The 20,156-nt window shown below is 54.3% G+C and overlaps 2 protein-coding genes across 2 annotated transcripts; one reads left to right on the top strand and one right to left on the bottom strand.

The window, feature by feature from the left end:
* Positions 1 to 337: 337 nt before the first annotated feature.
* On the top strand, positions 338 to 13,957 carry MATCAP1 (microtubule associated tyrosine carboxypeptidase 1). Its single transcript, XM_086758362.1, has 6 exons — positions 338 to 826; positions 4,334 to 4,477; positions 10,931 to 11,063; positions 11,474 to 11,779; positions 12,451 to 12,548; positions 13,046 to 13,957. Exons 1-6 carry the CDS (start codon positions 338 to 340, stop codon positions 13,208 to 13,210), a joined length of 1,335 nt encoding a protein of 444 aa, XP_086614488.1. The 3' UTR covers positions 13,211 to 13,957.
* Positions 13,958 to 14,451: 494 nt separating this feature from the next.
* TMEM208 (transmembrane protein 208) lies at positions 14,452 to 20,098 on the bottom strand. Its single transcript, XM_086758363.1, has 6 exons — positions 19,634 to 20,098; positions 19,463 to 19,558; positions 19,312 to 19,371; positions 19,022 to 19,158; positions 15,943 to 16,027; positions 14,452 to 14,906 (listed from the first exon to the last, which is right to left on the bottom strand). The coding sequence occupies exons 1-6, from the start codon at positions 19,637 to 19,639 to the stop codon at positions 14,769 to 14,771; spliced, it is 522 nt and encodes a 173-aa protein (XP_086614489.1). The 5' UTR covers positions 19,640 to 20,098; the 3' UTR covers positions 14,452 to 14,768.
* Between the last annotated feature and the right edge of the window lie 58 nt (positions 20,099 to 20,156).

Here is a 20,156-nt window from a genome sequence, read left to right as displayed (position 1 = left end):
ATGCAACCAGGGCTGGTCACACAGCGGAGGCTGGTGATGCAAAGGGCGCTGGTGATGCAAAGGGAGCGGGCGATGCAAACGGGGCTGGGGACGCAGCCGGTCCCGCCCCGCGCCCCCGCCGCGGGTCCCCGCACTCGGGCGCAGCCCGGCCCGCTCAGGGCAGGCTCGGCGCGGGGGCGGGGCCGGGCGCGGGGCAGCGGGGAAGGGCGGGGCTTTCCCCTCAGCTCTCCTCTGCTATTGGTCGCGACGCGCCGGGAGCGGCGCCGATTGGCGGGAGGCGGCGGCGCGTGCTCGGCGGCGGGCGGCGCCGCGCGTGCCGGCCGCCGCGCTGGAGGCCATGGTGCTGGACCCGGGGGCGGCGGCGGGCGGCGGGGTGGGGGCCGATGCCGGGGCCGGCGCCGCCGCCCCCGCCCCGCGGCTGCCCGCTCGCCATGGCCCGCCGCTCTGCCTCTGCCCGTCCCCTCCCGCCACACCGGCACCCGCGCCCCCTTGCCCGCGGGGAACCCGGCGCCTGTCGGAAACCGGCACCGGGATGCGGCGGAGCGAAAGGGCGGGCGGGCGCGGGGGGATGCGGGCCGCCGCCTCCCTGCCCCACATCGCCCGGGGCCGGGGGGACGAGGGCGGCGGCGGCGGCGGCGGCGGCGGGGGGGCCGGGCGGCGGAGCCCCTGCCTGCTCGTGGCGCTGCGGCCGCGGAACGTGGAGGCGGAACGGGAGCGGTTCTTCCGCGCCAGCTTCGCCTACGACCCCCAGTTCGAGTACGCCGAGCCGGTGCCCGCCGCCGTGCTGGATAAGTACGGGGCCGCCTCCGACCGCTTCGTCGCTCAGGTGAGGCAGCGCTGCCGGGCCTGGGCGGGGAGGGGGAGGAGGAGGAGGAGGAGGGAGGAACCGGGGGACGCCCCGCCCCGTGAGGGTGCGAGGGCGCGGGTGGCCTGGGGCAGGCCGCAGCCGCAGGGGTGCGGGGCGGTGGGCCCGCTCCAGCGGGGAGCTGGGTCCACGGTCCCCGGGAAACCTCGTGAGTGCTTTCCATCCCGGCTCCCGCTGCTGGGCCGCTGCCCCGCCTTGCTCCGCTCGACACCTTCGGTGTCCGGCCCTCAGCACGCTCGCCTTTTTGTCTCTCAAACCCTTCTTTACTCACTTGGTCTACCTGGTTGATGTGGGTCACGCTCGTACTGGTGCTGGGCGATGCTACCAGCACCGAACCGGTGCCTGCCCGCGGCTGCAGGGTGGTGGTCAGGAGCCGGCGTTCCCTCAGGGCCCCTCCTCACTCTCGCATTTTGCACTTGTTGCTGTCAAAATAGCAGGCAAGGAGCTGGAGCACGTGGGTGACCGGGTGGGAAGCAGTCCTCAGCCTGAATTCCTGGTGGGTTGTCTTCTGGAAGGCCTAGTCTTGCGTGGCAGCATCCTTAACACCTCAGTGGATGTGGTTGGTAATGACAATGGTTGGTGTTGACTCCACTTAAGGCAGTCGGTGTTATTTTGCTTAACTCTTTCCATCGCTTATACGCCAGTGAAATAATCCCAACTTGCTCTCTGCCATGGGTAATAATTACATGTGGATGGCAGCGACGGGCAGGAGCCTGCTTTCTGGATGCTCTGCCCGCCAACGAGCCTTTCCTGAAGGCAGGCAGAGCGACGCAGGAGCAGAGCTGCTCTGTCCCTTTGCTCTGGACTTGGAGCTGGGAGCCCGGCCCAGCCGCAAAACCAGTTTGCTCCTCGGGCTGGGCATCTTGCCTCTGGCAAGAGCATCCTTGCTGCCACATGGGCCCCTTTTAGCTGCGTCTGAGGAAGCAGATTAAAAAACTCTTACAATAAATTGAGATGTGCATGCCAGAGGCATCTCTTTACACCTCCTAGTCTGGAGCTTACGTCTGGTGTTTCACATAACAACTTCTTCAGCAACTTATTTCTTGTGGTTTGAATGTTTACTTATCCTTGTTTTACTTCTAGATCTCTACTTGAATTATTATCCAGGGGATTCAGGCTCTTTCTGTAAACAGCTTTCTAAGCAGTTAGTCATTTCCAGTGCCTGCCGTACCTCTACCCAGATAGACTGGTGCCAGCGATGCTGTTGCAGGGGAGATGGTCTGACTCCTCCAAAGACCTCGCTGCCTTTTCAGTGTTTTCTTCCCGCATTTAAGTGCGCTTCATTCTCCGAGTAATGCAGTAGAATGAGTTTGTTCAGAGCTATTTCCCCTCTTGCTTTCTCTTTCAGTACAGTTGATTTACAATATAGTAAAAGATGAATAACTGAGATTGTTTTTCTCTGTGCGTTACTTTGCACGAATGAAGTTAAGTGTTGGTAACCAGTGTGAATGGTCTCATCCTGGATCCTAAAACTCTTTGCAAGTGTTGAGTGTTTCTACCGATGTTTTTACATGCTCTCCGGTGACGGGGCAGTGTGACAGTATTTGTGTCACAGTTCCTTTGCTCGTGCCCTCCAGTAACCTCCTTTCAGTGTCTTTTATTTTGGGAGACTTTTTTCCTTGCCAGCTAACTAGTAGCTATAAGCTGCTTTTGTTTTTAAAAACCTGCGTTAATCATGGAGCTTAAATAAATGAGACATTTTGCTAAACCAGCATCCTTGGACAAAAGCAGACAAACCAACACCAGCTCCCTGCTTCCAGCTTGCTTTACCAGCTGCTCTGCACATATTTGGGGGGGATATTTTATTTTTTAATAGAAAATTTAAACAAACCAGAAGAATTATTCCAGCCCCATGGAGGCTCATAAGACTGATCACATCCTGGTTTGTCACAGGAACACCAGCAGCATCTGCATGGAGCTGGGGCTGGAGGATTTGTTATCCCTCTGCATATGGTGTGTGCATGATTTTGAGCTGCCTGGAGATGCTCAGCAGCCTCTTGGAAAACTAAACTTGGTATGTTAGGAATTTTGCCCGCTGGGACGTGCACTGGAGGTCGGTGAGGAGCGTGTCCTTTGGTCGTCTTAGTCCTGGGCACCAGCTGTGCTGGGTTTCTCTTGGCTCGGTGCTTTAGGTCCCCTGGGAGGAGAGAACAAGTGGCTGAGCAGAGGTGGGAGGAGGAAACGGTCCTTTTTCTGCTGCAGTCAGCAGGAGATACCTTGCGGCGCTGCAGAACCGATCCTGATCGTTCAGTGAACAAAACAAGAAACCCAAACAAAAAAAAACCCACCAACAACAAAACACCCAAAACCCAACAATACAAAAAAAAAACCATGCATAACTTCTCCTGGAAAGACTCAATAAGTGAGTGGAGAATAAAAACCAGCTGTGCAGAGAAGACTGTCCAGGGAAGGAAAATCAGGACCTTCTAATGGGGTAGGGTGGGCTGCTCACCAGACGCAGACCATGAGGGCCCTCTTACGGGGTGTTGGATGGTTTGAGTGCTGGTACTGGTGGTGACGACCCATCTCCTGATCTTGGGTGACTTTAGGGACGAGGGAGTGGATGGGACCTCCTCTGCAGGGCTCCAGCCACTGTGCGAGAGCAAAGGGGATTTGCTCAGCAGGAAGAGGTAAAACGTGCAGCATTCAGGAGCAGCGCTTTGTCCTGGGCTGGGAAGCTCGGTAGCAGCTCAGCCAGGTTTAGAGATGCAATAAAACTGTTGGAAAAACTCCAGAACCAGTTCAAAGTCATCATCATCTGCTTTGGAGTATATAATAGGCTGGAGAAAGTCATTGCTTGAAAACATCTACAAAGAAAACTCACTTTTGGGGAAGGAAACATGCTAATAAACACTTGTATTTTATAGATGCTCCATAAATGTCAATACTAATAAAATAGCACGTGCTGCCTTTATGAGAAGGCTGTTGATGTGCAGCAGGCTGCTTGTGCTGAGACCCTGTTTGAAGAGGAGGAAGCAGCATCGCCGCAAAGGGTGATGCCCAGCTTCCCGGCCGGGCTTGCAGTCCAGCACTGCACTAAGAAACTCTTGGAGTAAAAAGCAAGCTGATAAGCTAGACCTCTTTGTGCAAGCGCTAGAGTTTGAAAGGAGAACCAAAAGCAGAAAAGATGAAAATAATCAGGGCTTTAACCTCCAGAGGCAGTGTGCTGCAACGGTGCTGTTTCACTTCTGCTTTGCCTGGTTCCCCCAACAGATGCTTGCGAGGCTGATAAAAAGCAGAAAGAATAGACTGTGGGTCATGCTGGTTGTGTTACGTGTCTGTCTGTCCTGGTGGCCGCCTCCAACTGGCTCAGTCTCTGTGGTGTTTCAGATCTTGCAAAACCATGTCTGACTCTACAGCCGTTTACCAGGGATTATCTCCGCTGGGTTTTATTGCACGTGAGATTTCAGGATGTGTTTGTAAGCGGGGAGGGTGTTGACACTGATGTTTCATTTCTGTGTGCGACAGGCGATCAGGATCATTCATGCTGTCCTGGAGAAGTACGGGACCTACGAGAGCTTTGAAGTCGCCACAGGCGGGAGGCTGCTGAGCAAGTGCCAAATCTGGTCTGTGATCCGAAAGTACATGCAGAAGGAAGGCTGCGTGGGAGAGGTAATCCACGTGCCTGCTTTATCACTTGTAAAATAAAGCTCCAAAATATTTATTTGCTGATAAAAAGGACTCAGATTAAGAAATGTTTTGGGTACAAAGAGGAAACTTTTCTACTCTGAGCTGTGGTGCCCTTTCTTCTCTGGCTTGGCTGCATTTGCTGTACATTGGCGTTAGAACGTGGCTGCTGGTTGCCTGCCAATTTCCCTTGATTTTTTCAGTGCATATCTCCCTTTTATGCTTGAGAGATAGAGAGAGGGGGGAGCTGCTGCTTGCCTGCGTGGCCGTGGAAGGAGCCTTTTGCTGCATGCATGTGGCATCAATTACCATCGCGAAGTCATCTCTTGCTGTTAGCGGTGGTATGGCAGACATCTCCAACAGCTGCCTTCACTCACACGTCCAAAAGCAAAGCCATGGGAGAGATTTCCTGCTGTCCTGTTGGATGTGCCAGCTTACAGCGCTTTGAAACCCCAAGCTTGGGTTTTAAGGCTGTGAAATACGTGGTTAAGATATGACGGTAGCCATGCGGGATGGAGCAGGGGGGAAGTTCGTAATCTCTTAATCCAGTTTCTCTGTGCCTGCCGCAGCGTCCAGCGTAGTATGTCATGCAACTTCGGTTAATTGGCTTTTTTTCCCCATCTGCCAGCAAGCTGTGGGCAAAACACTTCCACCGTTCAAGCACCGTTCCACTGGGTTCAAGCACTGAAAAGGATTTCTGGACCTGGCTTTGCTTTTCTGGCTCTTAGGACTGCCTTCAGCTGTTGGCTGCAGGGCAGAAGGCTACGCAGTGCTGACTGGCGTTCCTCCTCCAGCCCCCTTGGTTTGCCATGATCCCTCCTGGAGGTGTCCCTGGGATGTGGATTTGGCACCTTGGTCCTCCTAAGCCTTTGCTTAGGACAGAAGGGATTTCTGCAATTCTCTTCCTATAATTCAGCTGCCTTTTAGTACCCAGAACTAGTCACAGTGCCCAGCCTAGCAGCTGGCCAGTCTTACTTACAGACCTACGCTTAAGACTTGTTAGGTATGGTCTGTCTCTTGATTTTATTAATTTATTAAATTCAGCTATTCTACTCCATTGATCTAACCCAAAGAGAGCTCTGGCTGGGCGGAAAGCCATCTTTCTTCTTACAGATTGGTGTACAACCGGCTTCCTTCCAGCCCTGTGTGATTTTCCTTTTGCTCCAGGGAATGCGGGGTTCAGTAACAATGTTTGCACATCGGTGTGTGAGATACATGGCTTTTTTATCTGCAACTTTTGATAAGTGCTTTTAAAACCTTTAAAGCATTGGTTTGTTCGTTGCTCCCCATTAGAAATTTTTCTGAATTTCTCTGGGGCAGGGAAGAAGGGAGGATTTCATCTGCTCTCGATACAGCGATGTTGGCAAACCTGGTGCCCCATATAGGACAAAAACTTGCTGAAACTTCTGTGTCGCTGATGATATAACACCGTACTGGGGAACCGGGTGGTTTCAGATGTGTATCTCCCTCCCCGCGCCTGTATCTGTTATTCCTGACTTCCACCTGCTGTGCCCTGTCTGTTCTGCCAGGCCATTTGCTTCCCTGTTATGTATTAACTATGATGGCTTTTTTAAAAAAAAAAAAGAAAGAAACTCTAGCATGGGGGGTTGTGTTAGCCGAGAGACTGACCCGCTGACACGTCAGCTGCCTGCAGGCAGCGCGGCCAGGCTGGTGGCAGTTGCTGCAGGCAGCTGCCCTTTGTCCCTGACGCTGATCAGCGAAGCCAGGATCCCGCTTTCCGGCACCGCAGGCAGTGCACTTGTGGGTAAGTATTTGCTCTATAATTAACTTTGCGTCTTCAAAAGCTTCTTTGTTGGCATCTGAGCTGCAGATCCTGAAGCTCTTTTGCATTTCTTCTGGCTTAGGACTGAGGTGATGCTGGCGGAGCTCAGAGATCTCCATATGGATTTCAGCGAGCTCTCAGCTTGCAGCAAAGAAACCCCTGGCCCCTTTGGTAAGTGCTGCTTGGCAATCCCTGGGGTTGTGAAATGTCATTAGCTTAAACAGCACTAGCTAGCATCTCCTGGGATCCCATCGGTGGTGCCTCTCCAACCTGGAGCTGCTCAGAGCCCATGCTTTCTTGGCATGTGAGGTCCTGAGCAGGTGGGCAGGCTGCTGGCAGTGCCAGGGAGCTGGGGAGAGGCAAGAGCTCGTGCCTCAGTGCCGTGGAGGCCGTCAGCAGCCTTCCTGCAGTTCCTGGGGACGAGCTTTTTCTCCATGATTGCATCCACAAAAGATGAGCAGAAGCTTCGCAGACCATGAGGATGTGCTGGGGATCCTGCTCAGAACGAGAGAGGTCACAGACCTGGAGAGCTGGTGTTGCTGCACCGGGCATAGGACTTTGGCTGAAGTCGCAGCCCCTGTCATAACAGCATCTGCAAAGCTGGAGGGTCCCAAAATAAGGCAAGTGGTGCTGCTCAGTGGGCCGATGGACTGCTGCAGCTGGAGAAGGGCTGCAGGCAGCATAACGGGAGCATGCAAAGCTGCAGTCTCCAGTGATGTTGAGGGTCCCTTCCCATCATTCCTGGCCAGCTGGCTCAGCACGAGGCGGTTCTTGGCACCTCTGTTTAACACCACAAAACAATGCTATATCACCACATTATCAAATAAGGGGAAAAAATAAAATAACCCAAGACAACGCCTGTAAAAAGCCATCAGACTGACCGCTGAAGAATGACATTGTGGGATTTTGCCCATTATCTTCTCACCATGGTGGCCCCTGAGATGCATCTGTATCATCGGCTCTCACTGGAGGACTGTACCTGTGGCTGCAGGAGCTCTCAGCCTCTCTGAGCAGTGTCTAGTCCCGTTTCCCAACCCCTCAATCAGTCCATTTCTATCCCTCATTCCCCTGCCCAACCGTGTCCCAGGATCTCTCCATCCTTAGGACAGGGATGGGGGATTTCTCCCCAGGCCATGTCAGCCCTGTCTCTTCCCAAGTCAGGGGGTGTTTCTGCCTGCAATACCTCTGCCATTAATTTGCCTACCTGATTGTGAACCTTCACAGACCTCGTGTGGTGGGTTGCAGCATTTGCTGATGCTTCTTTGTCCTGAATCTGCTTCCTAAGCTTCACTTGATGCCATCGAGCTCTTGTACAGGGGAAGATAGTTTTCACTCTATATAATTGAGTTCAGTGTTGCTGTTTCTATGTTGCCTTTACCTTTTCTTCACAAAAAAAAATCCCTCTGACTCACGTTCTTTCTCTGAAGGCTCTGGGGTGTTCTTGCTTGACATTTTCCTTCATTCCTGGAAGCACAGACCAATTGCTTCAGCTGCATCCTTTGCTCTGTGCTCAGCCTCCAGCAGTGTCCCAGCTTATTGCAAACCAAATTTTTCTGCTCCCATGGATCTTTCTCCCGATGCCATATCTCAAGGAATGCTTCATTCTGCATTTCAGCTCTTGTTGCCTTGCCTAAAAAGGGCTCCTGCAAGACCTGGTTTTAGTGCTGGGCATCGCATCTTCAGCATCCTCGACCGCCTCTCATTTTCCAGCTGTTTGCTGCATTTCTCTTTGCTCACCCTGCACATGATGATATCAGATAGGAAAAGAAAAAGAATCTGGGTTTGGACTGTTCAGTCTGCTTCCTGTTCGGGGATGATAGCAAAGCCTGAGGGACAGCACTTGCCTTTCCACAATTTGACTGGACCCATTTGGTGCTCACATTGAACTGTATGAGCAGATCTTGATGCTGTGGCTTTAGCACTGATGCCCCATGCCGTCTCAGGATGGGAATGCCTGGCCTGGTGACCATTGACTTGTCTTGTAGCTTAAAGCCCCCCACCAGATAATACAAAAATCAACTCTTTTAAAGCCAGAGCACTCTTGCAAATGTTGCTTAGTGCTTATTAAAGCCAGGTGTATCTCTGCTTTAGGCAAGCTCAGCCCTGGGAGGAGGCTCAGGTGCTAGCCTGGGTAACAGCAGTGAGGGTGCAGCACAGAATGCAGGACATGGCCTTCCCAGTACAGCAGAGGAAAAAGCCATGGACACATGAAGGACAGATATATGGGTTATAATGAGAGTTTTCTTCAGGGGTAGGAGTTAAGGTGCCAGTGCAGAGGGAAATGGAGAGTTGGAAGTCACCAGAATGGCAGAAATGAGCCACATGTAACGCTCAGTATAGTAAATTCTGGGGTTTTGCAGTATTTCGCTTGTGCAGGGTGTTGCCTGCAGAGATAGCTTTGGAAATTGTACCACGGAAACTTGAACTGTTGAGGAGATGCCAAGCAAGCACCAGCCTCCCAAAACCCACTGGCTGGGCTGACCCCACTGTAACGGGTCCTGCTGGTACAGGGGACCTGGAGCTGCCGAATCCCTGTTGCCTGGGGATGTGCCTGGAGGAATACAGCATAACGTGGCCAAGGATGAGCAATTGGAAAATGGAGAAAAGGAGAGAGAGGAGGTCTTGGGGTGAGGGGTATTTTTTTAACAGGCTGGGGGAAAGCAGGTACAAGAAAGAGAGCAATTATGCTAGGGAAGTGGTTAGTTCTTCTGCATCTAGTTTCCTAAATTACACTTTCTTTGGGTTTTATTTTTTCCATGTAGGAGCAAGGAAGCGTGACAAGACAGCACCATGTGGACTTGGCCTTGCGGACCACTCATAGCCAGCTGAGCATCTGCGATGATGAAATGTATTCCTCGTCTTCTTTCTTTTGGTTTAAACTCTGTCCCCTGGCTCTCCACTTCCTCTTCCACATCCCAGGATTTCACCCTCCTCTAGTCACATTTGGGATTGCCATGTTGGATGTCCAGGCTGTATTCCCATCACACACGTTAAAAATAATACCAAACTCTGGCTCGTTTGTACCTCCTTATTTCTGCTTGCAGTGAAGCCGTAACCTTCCCTGCCTGCTGTAGCTCCAGATGGGGCTGTTATCAGAAGCTGGTGCTGCTGCCAAAAGCCTTTCCCCCACCAAGAGCCCCCCATGGCAGCTCATGTGGCCAGGGGTGGTGATCTTGCTGGAAACTAACCCAGAGCATAAAACCAGTTTTGGTCTGGATCAGTCCCCTGCCTCAGTTTGTGCCAGGTCACTGAGGTCCATAGCTGAACGTGGCAGAGGGCAGCGAAACTGCAACCCTGATTTATTTTGACTTGCTTACTGGAGATACACACAGGTCAGAAGTGAACTGGCAAGTCTTTTCTTGGAGTTAGAGGGATCCTCTTTCACACTGGTATGTTTTACTCCAGGTAAGCAATTGCATTGTAAGTATTTTCTGCTGTTTGTTTGCCCAGTGGTAGGCTCTGCTCTATTATGTTGCTCTTCTGGCTTTCATGAACAGCTTTGCACAGTAATAAATCTGGGTTAAAGCAAACCCATTCGGTCTCCTCTCCTTTTTTTAAATAAGAGCAAAGAATTGTTGCGTGGTAATGTGTGTGCACATGTTCATGCTGAAAAGTGTCAGCTGTGAAGTAATAGATGTTTTTTAGAGTCGGTATGTATGTGGGGGAAGAACTTGGAGATGAAATTGGTGTGTGCCCGAAGGTCCCGAGCATTGCTGCGGCCGACCCTCGGATGTGAGAGCGCCCGGGGATGCGGCAGAGCCACATGTCTGCTCTGGCGATGCTGCAGCTTTGAGTTGCTGCAGGTCTGAAGTTGGAAGGTCGGAAAATGCCGCTTGGCCAGCAGGTTAGCTCCTGCTAACATAGAGCAGCTGTCTTGGCTCCAGCACTTACAATAGCCAGGTTTCCCAAAATAGATGTTTTTTTCTGTGTAAAGATGTTCTCCAGCCCTGTGCATGCATTGCCTCTCCCTGCTGTGAATCATAGCTGGCACACGCTGTTCCTGCTGCGAGGGTGTGTTGGTGTGGGTCCGTCCTTGCTGCTTGTGTCGTGGAGCCTTGAAAGGGAGAGTCCGCAGGGGAGTCCATGAAAATGGAGCCAGAGCCTTGGGGGGGTCTAGAGGTTGGACCCATGATGAAGCGGGTGCTGTTGGGTTTTAGAGCAGGGTTGATACAATGACTGCATTTACTGCGCCGCCCCGTGCTAGTGGGGATGCAGGAGTGGGACCAGGCAGCTCTCTGGAGGACACCCATCACCTATGGCCACTAAATTGTGCAAAGCCCATGGGAGCAAGCTGGGGCGGGGGGTGCTGGAGCCAGAGGGATGCTGGAGGAGGCTCTCCCACCATGCCCGCTCAGGTTTGCTGGCTGTAACGAGATGAAAGGAGTTACTTCATCTCCCTGTGGGATCATCGGATTACTCTCGAGACCCTCTCAGCGCCAGCAGTGCCCTTCCTCCCTGCTCCTGCTGTCTGTGGTTTCATTGAGGAGCTGCAGCACAAGTCGGTGATGATGCAGCAGTGCCGGGCGGTGACACTCGTGGCGTTGGTGGCTTTTTCTGACTGTCTGCCACCATCTCAGCCTCTGTTGAGAGCCAAGACCCCGCTGAGCATCTCCTCCCGTGGCAGTGCTGACACCAGTTGCCTCCTTCTTCTGCAGGTGGTGGTGCAGCTCACCGACGACCTCCTGTCCCAGGCGGTGATGATGGTGGAGGACAGCCGGCCAACACTGGCCATCAACCTGGCTGGAGCCCGGCAGCACTGGCTGGAGGGGATGCTACGCCACGAGATAGGTCAGTGGGGCGGAGCGGGGGGATGCCGTGAGCATCCTCTGGTTGTCACCAGGGTAATGGCCTGGGGGCTGCGGGGACCATGGGGCAAGGTGATACCTACTAGGTTCTGCAAGGAGGCATCCTGGAGGGGTGCTCCTGGGGAGGTTTCAGAAGGGGCTGAGGCCAGCTGGGTCCCTCTCTGCATGCGGGGCAGGGGGTATCAAGCACCCACCCATGCAGTCGTGTGCCTGCCCCCCTGCCCTGGGCACCAGAGTAAGCAGAGCTCCCATGGCAACATCTCCAGCCAAGACTGGAGCCGGCACCCGTGGGTGCTGGGTCTCAGCCTCAACCCCAGCAACTCAGGGGGTGGGTGCATCGAGGCTTTTGGAGGCTGCAGCTGACAGCGCTCGCTCCTGTCCCCCCCTCCCCAGGCACCCACTACATCCGGGGGGTGAACAACACCCGCCAGCCCTGGCACAGCTCCGAGGGCCGCAAGCAGTACAGCCTGAAGCCCGCCAACCCCACCGAGGAAGGCTTGGCCAGCCTGCACAGCGTCCTCTTCCGCAAGCAGCCCTTCTTGTGGCGGGCGGCCCTGCTCTACTACACCATCGAGCGTGCCAGCCGCCTCTCCTTCTCCGCCCTCTTCCAGGACCTGGAGCAGTACGTCCAGGACGCCAGCGTCCGGTGGGAGTACTGTGTACGGGCCAAGCGGGGCCAGACCGACACCTCGCAGCCAGGTACCAGTCAGGGAAGGAAAAGCCTTTGGGTTTTGGAAGAGATTCTTTTTTTTTTTTTTTTTTTTTTTAAAGAAAAGCTAGAGGTGAGCATGTTTTGCTGCAGAGTGGGTTGAGCATCACTGGTCCTGTGGCCATGGCAGCCTTTGAAATGGTGGCTCTGCCCTGCTCTCCGCTGCCGTAAAGCATAAACTCCTAGGTCTTTTACAGGCAGTCCCAGCACATCAGCTCTTCAGCAGCTCCGGGTGAGGTGGGGAGGGATGGGGCACCCTTGGGAGCCCCATAAGGTGGTTGGGGTCTGACAGGAGCGACTTGCGCAAGCTGGCAAGGAGGCAGCAGCCAAAGGAGAGGAAAAAAATGAGCATTTCTGGGGATGCATTTGGATTCTTACAGTGGTTTAACATTAAAAAAAGCATTGGGAAGAAGAATGAAAGCATCTCAGTAAGAGGTTTGGGGTTCTCCCTGCCTCCACAGTCCCCAGCACTGCTCCCCAGTGCTCATCCTTTGGGATGCAGCAGTCCTGGCTATGGCACCAGCAACAGCTGAGCTCTGGTGCACTCACATCACCCCAGTCCAGCGCCATCATGCTCATTTTTCCCATCGGCAGACATTCGGGTGAGCAGAGGGCGGTGGGGAGCTGGGCTCTCGCTCCCCGGCCTCTCCTGCTCTTCCAGGCTGTTTCAGTAAGGACCAGGTCTACCTGGATGGGATTCTCCGCATCCTGCGTCATCGGCAGACCATCGACTTCCCGCTGCTGGCTGCGCTTGGAAAGGTACCAGCCTGGGCTGATCCCAGAGCTTTATCCCATCCCAAAGCTGTGGGATCCCACAGTCCTGCCCTTTCCCGAAAACAAGCCCTTGGCTGGCAGCCAAGGCTCTGCCTTTCCCTGCTCTTGCAGGTCTCAGCAGAGCAGGGGAAGGCTGTGCTGGGTGGGATGCAAGGAGGGATGGGATGATCCGTCCTCCTCCGTGGGAGCCCCTTGGGGAGAGGCTGAACCCAGCGGGTTGAGTTCTGCCGGCCGTGCTGTTGGCCGTACTGGTCCTGCCATCATCTTTCCCCGCAGTGACGGGGGGAAAAAAAAAAAAAAAAAGACTGAAAATACAAATCCTTGCAAATCCTTCCCTCCCTGAGCAACTCCACCAGTGCCTCCCTGCAGGCAGGAGGGGTGTTTGGGCAGCGGGTGAGTGACCTGGGCGGGCTGCAGGGAAGCCAGACCCCCTTCTTGGATAGGGGTGCTGACCCCCCCCCCATCTCCCTGCTTCCCATCAGGTCTCCTATGAAGATGTGAATCGGCTGAAGGAATTTGGGGTGCTGGAGAAGGCCCGCATCCCCCATTTCATGCAGGACCTGGAGCGGTACATGAAGCAGCTGGACCACATCGTCACCACCAATGGCCTGAACGAGGAGGAGCTGGAGCAGCTGCTGCCTGACTGACTGAGGGGCACCGCCCTGCCCAAACGAGCACCCTGAGGCCGTAACTGGTGCCATTTTTTTTGGATATTTATTGGGGCTGGTGCCTGGAGGAGAGGGCAGAGCCTGGGCCTCCTCCCCTGCGCCCGGGCGGCTGCTGTGCATGTACTGCTGTGTAGGGTAGCGTGGCTGAGAGGGCCGGTGTGGTTTGTGTTGATGTGTGTCCCCCCATGGTCCCCTGTGTGTTTTGGGGACAGCTGTGTGGCTCCACGTGGCTTTGGGGAGCCAGGGAAGAGGGTTCAGAGAGGGCAAGGGCAGCGCTGGGGAGATGTGCTGCTCGCCCAGAGGTGCAGGAGGCTGTGCTGGGGTGTTTGCAGTGGGGTGGGGGTGTTCTTAGGGTGACATGGGGTGCTCCCAGCAGAGTGGGGGCCCCTACTCAGGGCCAGCAGCCGGGGCTTGGGGCTCCGGGCTGTGCCTGGCAGCCCTGGCAGCGAATAAGGGCTGGCCCACACCCACCCCTCACCTTGTGCATGCGTTTCCCGCTCCCTACCCCATCCCTTGTGCCCCCCACCAGCAGCCAGAAGGACTTTAATCCCCCAAATACCACTCCCTGCTCTCCCCCTACTCCCTAGAGATTTGCCCACAATTAACCATCACTCTGCACCCCAACCACAGCGCCTGTGGCTGGCTCTGAGGCACAGGAGGGCTCAGGGTGGGGATCAGGTTTGATGTTAAGAAAAAAAGCGTGTAATAAAAATGATGTCATGGAAACGAGGTGTGGGCAAAAGGCTGTGGAGAGCCTCCGACGCCAGGCTGGCAGCACTGCGAACACTGACCGTGCGTCTCGCTCGCACAGGCAGAGCTGCATGGCTCCGAGCTGGCGTGTCAGGAGCAGGAAGGGGTCACTGGTGTGTGTAAAACAACATGCCAGGCAGGGACACCATAAATAACTCAAAGCAGGCAAAAGCAGAAGCTGCCCTGAGTTGTTCCTGGTCTCTAACACGTGGCTTCTGCAGCAGTCATGGTACCCCAGCTGTGCCACCTGTGGGAGAGGTGATTTAAAAGAATAAAAAAAAAAAAAAAAAAACAAACACAAAAAACCACACAGATTTAGTTTGGGCTTCTTTTAGCTGTAGCTCGGGAAGGGATGAGAGCACTTGTCTTGGGGGATTTTGTTTCCCTCTGGTCCAGGTCTCCAAGAATACGCTGGCATTTTTAGCAGCTCCCCTCTGCGAGCACCCCCATAGGAACGCACTGCCAGCACGGTCAGTTAGACTCTGCTCTTTAATGTGCTATTTCCTCCAACGTTGCGACTCCCAGCCTCGAACGCGCTGCAGCACTGCTTTAAAAAGGTATTTACACACATCCCAGCATCACCCCCCTTGTCATCCCAAGGAGCAAGGCCTCGACTGGCGCTAAGAACACACCAAGGGAAGTCTCTTGCGGCCTTTCTAGCGGAATGGCAGCAATGACAGAGGGCAACATAGCTACTGTGATGGTTTTGGATTGGTTTCGGTCACATCCCTGATGAAATAACAGCATGGAGATGAGAAACGGCATTAATCTATCTCCTCAGCCAGGGCTAGAAGCGCTTCATCTGGCGGCGTTCTTGTCGGCGTTGCTTTTTCTCATTTGGTTCCTGACCGGCGGGCGAAGAGTCAGCTGTAAACCAGGGCCCCAGGATGTTCACCCACAGGAGGTACAGAGCGCGTCCCGGAGCCTGCAAAACACGCATGGCACAAACTCAGTCACTTTAGGGACAGATTTGGGAGAGGTGGTGGTACGGTCAGGAGGGCTGGTCCTACCGAGGAAGCCAAAGGAACTGGAATATCTTTACAGGCTGGATGAGGAGCATCACAGGATGCACGGAAATCAAAGGCAGTGGCAGGTGTCCAAAATAAATGGCCTGATTTCCTATGGTTTAGGAACTTGCATACATATACAGTACTCGGGCTTCATACATGGCAATCTCAGCATCAGGTCTGAATTACCCAGAAAGGTCTAACTGCCCAGGCATTCTGCCTCTCCCTTCTTCAGTAAACACTCCCACATTTCTCTAAATGAAAACAAATGTGATCTGGTCAGTCTCCGGGGGATAATCAGAGTTTAGGCTGCCCTCTGCCAGGCTGGCTAGAAAGGAACTTGTGAGTAAAGACTGAAATGAGATAACTTTCTACCCTCCCAAGATTGCCTTCTGTACCCTTGTGGGATACACTTAAAACAACCGTGGGATTTTCTTTAACTAACTGGAGCTGTTTGTCCTTTTGCAAAAGCAGATTTAGCTGGAGGCACATGACAAATGTCTCGGGAGTAAAAAGAGTGTTACGGGGAAATCAAAACCTACAAAGCTTAATCTACCAAGTAGCACAGTGTCCAGCAGTTCCCCGCCTCAGTCCGTGCTGCTGAATGACTGAGAAAACCAAACAAGCAGCAGCGCAGTCTGTTTGCCACAGTCACAAAAAGCCTCTATGCACAAAGATGGCTTTGATCTGCCTCATGTTTCTTGTTGCCCTTTCACAGGACCAGAGAGAAAGGCCAAGGCCAGCCTAGTTTTGCGTGGTTGACTCAAAGGGATCAGGACTTCTTTCCTTGTACGGCCTCATTTTTAACAAGGTTTGACAGGGAGATTAAAAAAAAATTATCAGAAAACCATTTTGGCCTGAAACAGAACACTACGAAATGAAATGGATAAGTAACGTCCTCAGGTCTGAAGACAGGGAAAGACTGGGACAACAAGGAAAACCGCAGGGGCTTACCAAGAGCCAGAAGTACCAGACGTAGAGCGAGAAGCAGCTCAGCACTTGGACCATGGCTGTCAGCAGGATCACATCCTTGAGGTGTCTGAGGGGAGAAAAGCAAAACGTTAAGCTTCCATTAAGACACCAGCTCCTCTGCCAATGCAGCCCATCCGCGCTGCCTCCGGGAGCGACCGTGCCCGCCCGTCCAACCGAAGGACTGTCCCTGCAGCTATGCTCTGCCACACGCAGTAATCTAGAAGAATCCGAGCAGTAAACAAACAAACAAAAAAATTCTGATGAGTGAAAGAGCTAGGCTCCCTCTGAAAAGGGACATTGAGAAAGCTGAGGAATGCATCGGGGTGGAAATCAGCAACAAAACCATCACCACCCCCCCAGCCTGCGAGAGCAGCCAGCTGATTGGACACACGTCACAGCAAAGGGCAGCTGCTCACAGCTGGCTGCAGTAAAGGGAAGCGTGAATCCGCCCTGTGCCATTTCTGACCTGGCTGAGGGACACGCTCAGGGTCACCAAAGGGCTGGGGTGCCACAAGGACAAGCACACCATCATCTGCAAGCCGAGCTAGAGCAACAGACAGCTCCCTCTCTCCTCCTGCTTATCCGACTCCAAGGTCTTCCACGCCAGCCTGCGGCAGAGCTGAGAGCAGCTACAGACAGGGACAAGCTGCTCACACCTCCACCACCACCCTGGGCAGGGCCTGACACCCAGGAGAGGTAACCAGGTCTTGGTTTTTCAACACAAGCAACGAGGAGTGCAGGGCAGGTTAGAAAAAACAACAACTCCCTCACTCCTTTGAATCATCATCTGCTGGAGCATGAAATACTTGAGTTGCATCCAAGAATGCAGTCAAGAAAACAAAGGCAGAGGTAATGGTGATGAAATAGCTTGTCTCGTTCTGGGCAGCACAGCACAAAATAAAGTGACCAAAACCAGCTGGTTTAGGCTGGACAAGACACTGCAGAATCCATCAAAGGCTCTATGATGGGATGCCGAGGTTCAGAAATCTCGTGCATCTCCGGCAGCTGCAGAGGGGTCATGGTAGAACTCCCACCAAACCCAGCTCTCCCAGAGACCACCGAGATTGGCCTTCCTCACCCCAAAGCAACACACAGCATCTGATTCAGGTACAGCATGAGGGAAACACCCTCAAATCTACAGGCTTCCAAGAAGCAGATCCAAAAAAGCACGCGATAATCAGCCGTGGCACACTCAGCTGAGAGGCAGGAAAACATCCGCTGCTTTCTGAAAGTAACCGCTAGCCTGGCGTGGTTCCCTGACCCCCAAACTGGCAATTTAGAGTGCGTCACTTGACAAACAGGCACGGTTAGCAGGAGCACTGAGCATTAACACTTTGTGTTCATGTACCAACGGGGTTAAACTAACCAGTCTTGCGCTTTCCCAGCTGAGGGCTCTGCACAGGCTCAGGTACAAAGGTGCAGGGCAAGGACAGGAACTTCAGCTGTGCAGGTTTTGTTTTTACAGCTCTGCACCGTGTTTTGTACAGCCTCGGACAAGCATCAATTAATTTTAATGTGTCATAAAACTCACCCCAAGGGTGTATTGCTCATGCAGAAAAACTTCAGAGCCCCAGTACCAAGGGAAATACGATGTCTGCAACCGGTGCCCAACACCTTTTCACAGCAGGTAACGGGATCCCTGTGCTAACTCCTGTCAGTCCTTTCCCCTGACAGCGCCATCACACGTGTGAGTGGGGCTGGTTTTGGGGCCCCCACTCTGCTTCGGGGCCTCACACATCTCCCTCAGCTTAGGACGACACCAAACTTCTGTATTTTCCTTACTTGACTGTCCCATGTTGTGTTTCACAAAAAAGGTATCCAAAATATTTTCCGCTCCTACTCCGGAGACCAAAGCCGTGTAAAATGGGAGAAAAACGCTCAGCTGACCAACAGGAAAAAGAAGTGACTAGAGGATGAAGAGGGTGTAAAGCACCCAGCTCACAAATGACACTAGAAAGAATTCCCTCTCTCCCTGGCCACCTCGTCCCTTGACTGAGTCTCTTACACCAGACATCTGTGTCACTCTGGCTACACACAGAAAATCTACTCCTCCACCACAAATGCACAAGACGAGAGCGCATCCTGTGCAGACAGCAGGTTCTGTGCCGCACAAGTCGGTCTGCCTGCTGATAACATCCCCGGGCATCTGCTGGCTGCGGAAACAAAACTTCTGTTAAGAAAAAAAAAAAACAACATATAAATCAATTCATGGCCCTTCCAGCACGAGAACGCTTGATGTGAGGCAGAGAGCTCTGAAACAAGGCCCCAGTGCGTTTCTTCAAAAGTCTGGCAGCAAGTGAAACACAGAGATAGACCTGAAATTGTAGGACAAGGACACGGGAAGGAAGGGGCCAAGTACCCCAGGTACCTCGCTGAGCACACGCTGAAGATCCTCAGTACTGTTGTCTCCTGATTTGATTTAGCAGCGCTTTGCAGAAATTACTGTTGTGTGTTCCTCAACTGAGGAAAACAGAGTTACAGCACCACCAAGAACACTGGACAGGCAGACACCTGGCACTGTCTGCAGACAGACGTGGGGAACGCATAAGCAGAGGGGGCAGAAAGGGCTGAGGAGCTGGCTAAGACAGCAGGGAGGTTTTTTACGGTGTAGAACAGTTCAAGACACGGCCAGTTTGCAGGGTAGCCAGCGGCATGTTCCGTTCCGCTCTGCCAAGCACCACCTGCAGTGCTGATTTAAAAAGAAAATACAGATCTCTGTGTTGCAGAAGCCTGCACAGTGTCAGTGCTGTCTCTTCACTGAAAGAAGGTTGCAACCTGCTCCAGCTGAACCGTTTGGGATCTCCTAGCTGTGCGCCTCAGCCTTAAGGACAGTGACCATTCCAGGCTGACATACACACACCAAGCCAAGCATTCAGATAACGAGGACAGCTTAGGTACAATCTTGGAAAAAATGGTTACAGGCTTCTAGCTCCCCTCATCCCTGCACAGCTGAGGTGGGAGCTGAGGCCCAGGCTTCTCCTCCTGGGCCTCTCCTGGCTCTGCGTGCACGCTCAGGCAGCAGGTCCTGCTCACCTGGACTCATGCGGGTGTGGACACTCACTCTGCCATCCCCTGCTCCATATTCAGGTCAATTCCCCCGTCGGCAAGGCTGCCATCGTCTGTGAAAGACGGTTTTGCCATGGAGTTCATGGACCGGTAGCTGGTACCGTAGACCACCGAGCTGAAGACGAATGCTAGCTGCAACGAGGAAACAGCTGTCAGCCGCCAGAGCCAGGACCCCCGGGGGCCCGCTGGCCTCGCCGGTCACGACAACCGGGAAAGGACCCGGCTTTCCGCCGGGTCAGGCCCAGGTGCCCCTCGCCGGGGCAGGAGACGGTGCGCTCCGCTCACCCACGTCCAGGCGGAGGCTGCGGGGTAGAAGATCATCAGGTTCACCACGGCGTAGACGGCCTGCGGAGAGAGCACGGCACGGCTGTGTGCCCGGCCCGGACCCCGGCGCTCCCCACCCAGGCCCTCCCCGGGCCCTCCCGGCCGCACTCACGGAGGCCCCTAGGATGATGCGGAGGTAGAAGCGCAGCGTCTCCCGGTTCTCCTCGAAGATCTGCTTCTTGCCCTTGGTGCCTGCCTTCCCCTTGGGCTACGGAGCCAAGAGAGGGCGGTCAGCGGCCTCGCCCGCCCCGGGCCCCCACACACCCCCGGCCCCGCCGCTCACCGCCATGGCCGCGCCGGCTCCGCGCTCCGCTTCCGGCCCCCCACCGGCAGTGACTGCCCGGAAGTGACGAGGCCGCGCCTGGGAAATGGCGGCCGGGGCCTTCCTCGGGTCGGACAGGGGAGGCCGGGCCTCGGGCCTTCCCTCCCCGGACCCTGGGGGTCACTGAAGGCCTCCCCAGCTCCAGAGGACCCTGAGGTTTTTCCTCTGGCCGCACAGTGCAGCCCAGGCGTTCGGGGTGCCGGTGCCTGTCTTTCCCATCTCGGCACCCCCTCGTACAGCCCCTCGGCTCTTGGGAGAAGCTGCCCCGCAGCACCCCGGCCGTGCCAGGGTCCTGAACGGCCATCAAGAGCCTGAGCTGAAGCCGAGTGAGCCGTGTTGCTTTCGCCTTGCAAGCTCTGCTGGCTTCTGGGAGGTGTTTTGATGCACGGGGCAGGAGCTGGGGCTGCAGAGCCTCGCAGAGGCCACCTTCACCAGCTGCCTCTTTCCTTACAACATCCAGGACGCTGCTCTCCAAGCTTCAAGG

Source organism: Chlamydotis macqueenii, chromosome 13 (assembly GCF_036417535.1).
Source record: "Chlamydotis macqueenii isolate bChlMac1 chromosome 13, bChlMac1.mat, whole genome shotgun sequence".
Classification (NCBI taxonomy): domain Eukaryota; kingdom Metazoa; phylum Chordata; class Aves; order Otidiformes; family Otididae; genus Chlamydotis; species Chlamydotis macqueenii.
The sequence above is the reverse complement of the archived record's forward strand: the minus strand, read 5'-3'. Positions and strand labels throughout refer to the sequence as shown.